The sequence below is a fragment of the Apaloderma vittatum genome, unplaced genomic scaffold (genome assembly GCF_000703405.1).
Source record: "Apaloderma vittatum isolate BGI_N311 unplaced genomic scaffold, ASM70340v1 scaffold22132, whole genome shotgun sequence".
Taxonomy (NCBI): domain Eukaryota; kingdom Metazoa; phylum Chordata; class Aves; order Trogoniformes; family Trogonidae; genus Apaloderma; species Apaloderma vittatum.
The window spans coordinates 4,174-4,787 of record NW_009703385.1 but is presented as its reverse complement, the minus strand read 5'-3'; the positions used below and the strand labels follow the sequence as shown (position 1 = coordinate 4,787).

General features: G+C 64.7%; 1 protein-coding gene across 1 annotated transcript in view; it reads right to left on the bottom strand.

Moving 5' to 3' along the window:
* Nucleotides 1-14: 14 nt before the first annotated feature.
* LOC104270299 (ras-like protein family member 10B) overlaps nucleotides 15-614 on the bottom strand; it is a 3,643-nt gene continuing 3,043 nt past the window's right edge. Inside the window, 1 exon segment of the mRNA XM_009864617.1 lies at nucleotides 15-285. Coding sequence (XP_009862919.1) covers nucleotides 15-285 — 271 coding nt within the window.

Below are 614 nucleotides of genomic sequence, written 5' to 3'. Positions count from 1 at the left end.
GGGGTTGGGGGGGCTCACATGATGGTGCACCGGTTCCTGCGCAGGGCGCCCTGGAAGCGGATGGTGGTGTGGACGTGCTTGCAGCGGGCGCAGCCCACGCTCTTGAGGAGCTCGCTGAAGAGCAGCAGGATGTGCCAGTTGTACTTGGCCGAGCACTCGATGTAGCCGCACTTCCACGTCTTCTTCACCAGGTTGGAGACGTTCCAGCGCGGGATCACCCGGCCCCGCTGCAGGTCCCGCTTGTTGCCCACGATGATGATGGGTGTCTCCGACGTGCCGATGACCCTGGGGAGGGCGAGTGGTGAGGAGGACAGCAGGGGACGGGGCATGGCACGACGTTGTACTTGGCCGAGCACTCGATGTAGCCGCACTTCCACGTCTTCTTCACCAGGTTGGAGACGTTCCAGCGCGGGATCACCCGGCCCCGCTGCAGGTCCCGCTTGTTGCCCACGATGATGATGGGTGTCTCCGACGTGCCGATGACCCTGGGGAGGGCGAGTGGTGAGGAGGACAGCAGGGGACGGGGCATGGCACGACCAGCTGGCCTGCACACCACAGCCTGTCCTGAACCAGATCCTGGCTTTGGCTCGCCAAAAGGGGCAGCAGTGCTGTCA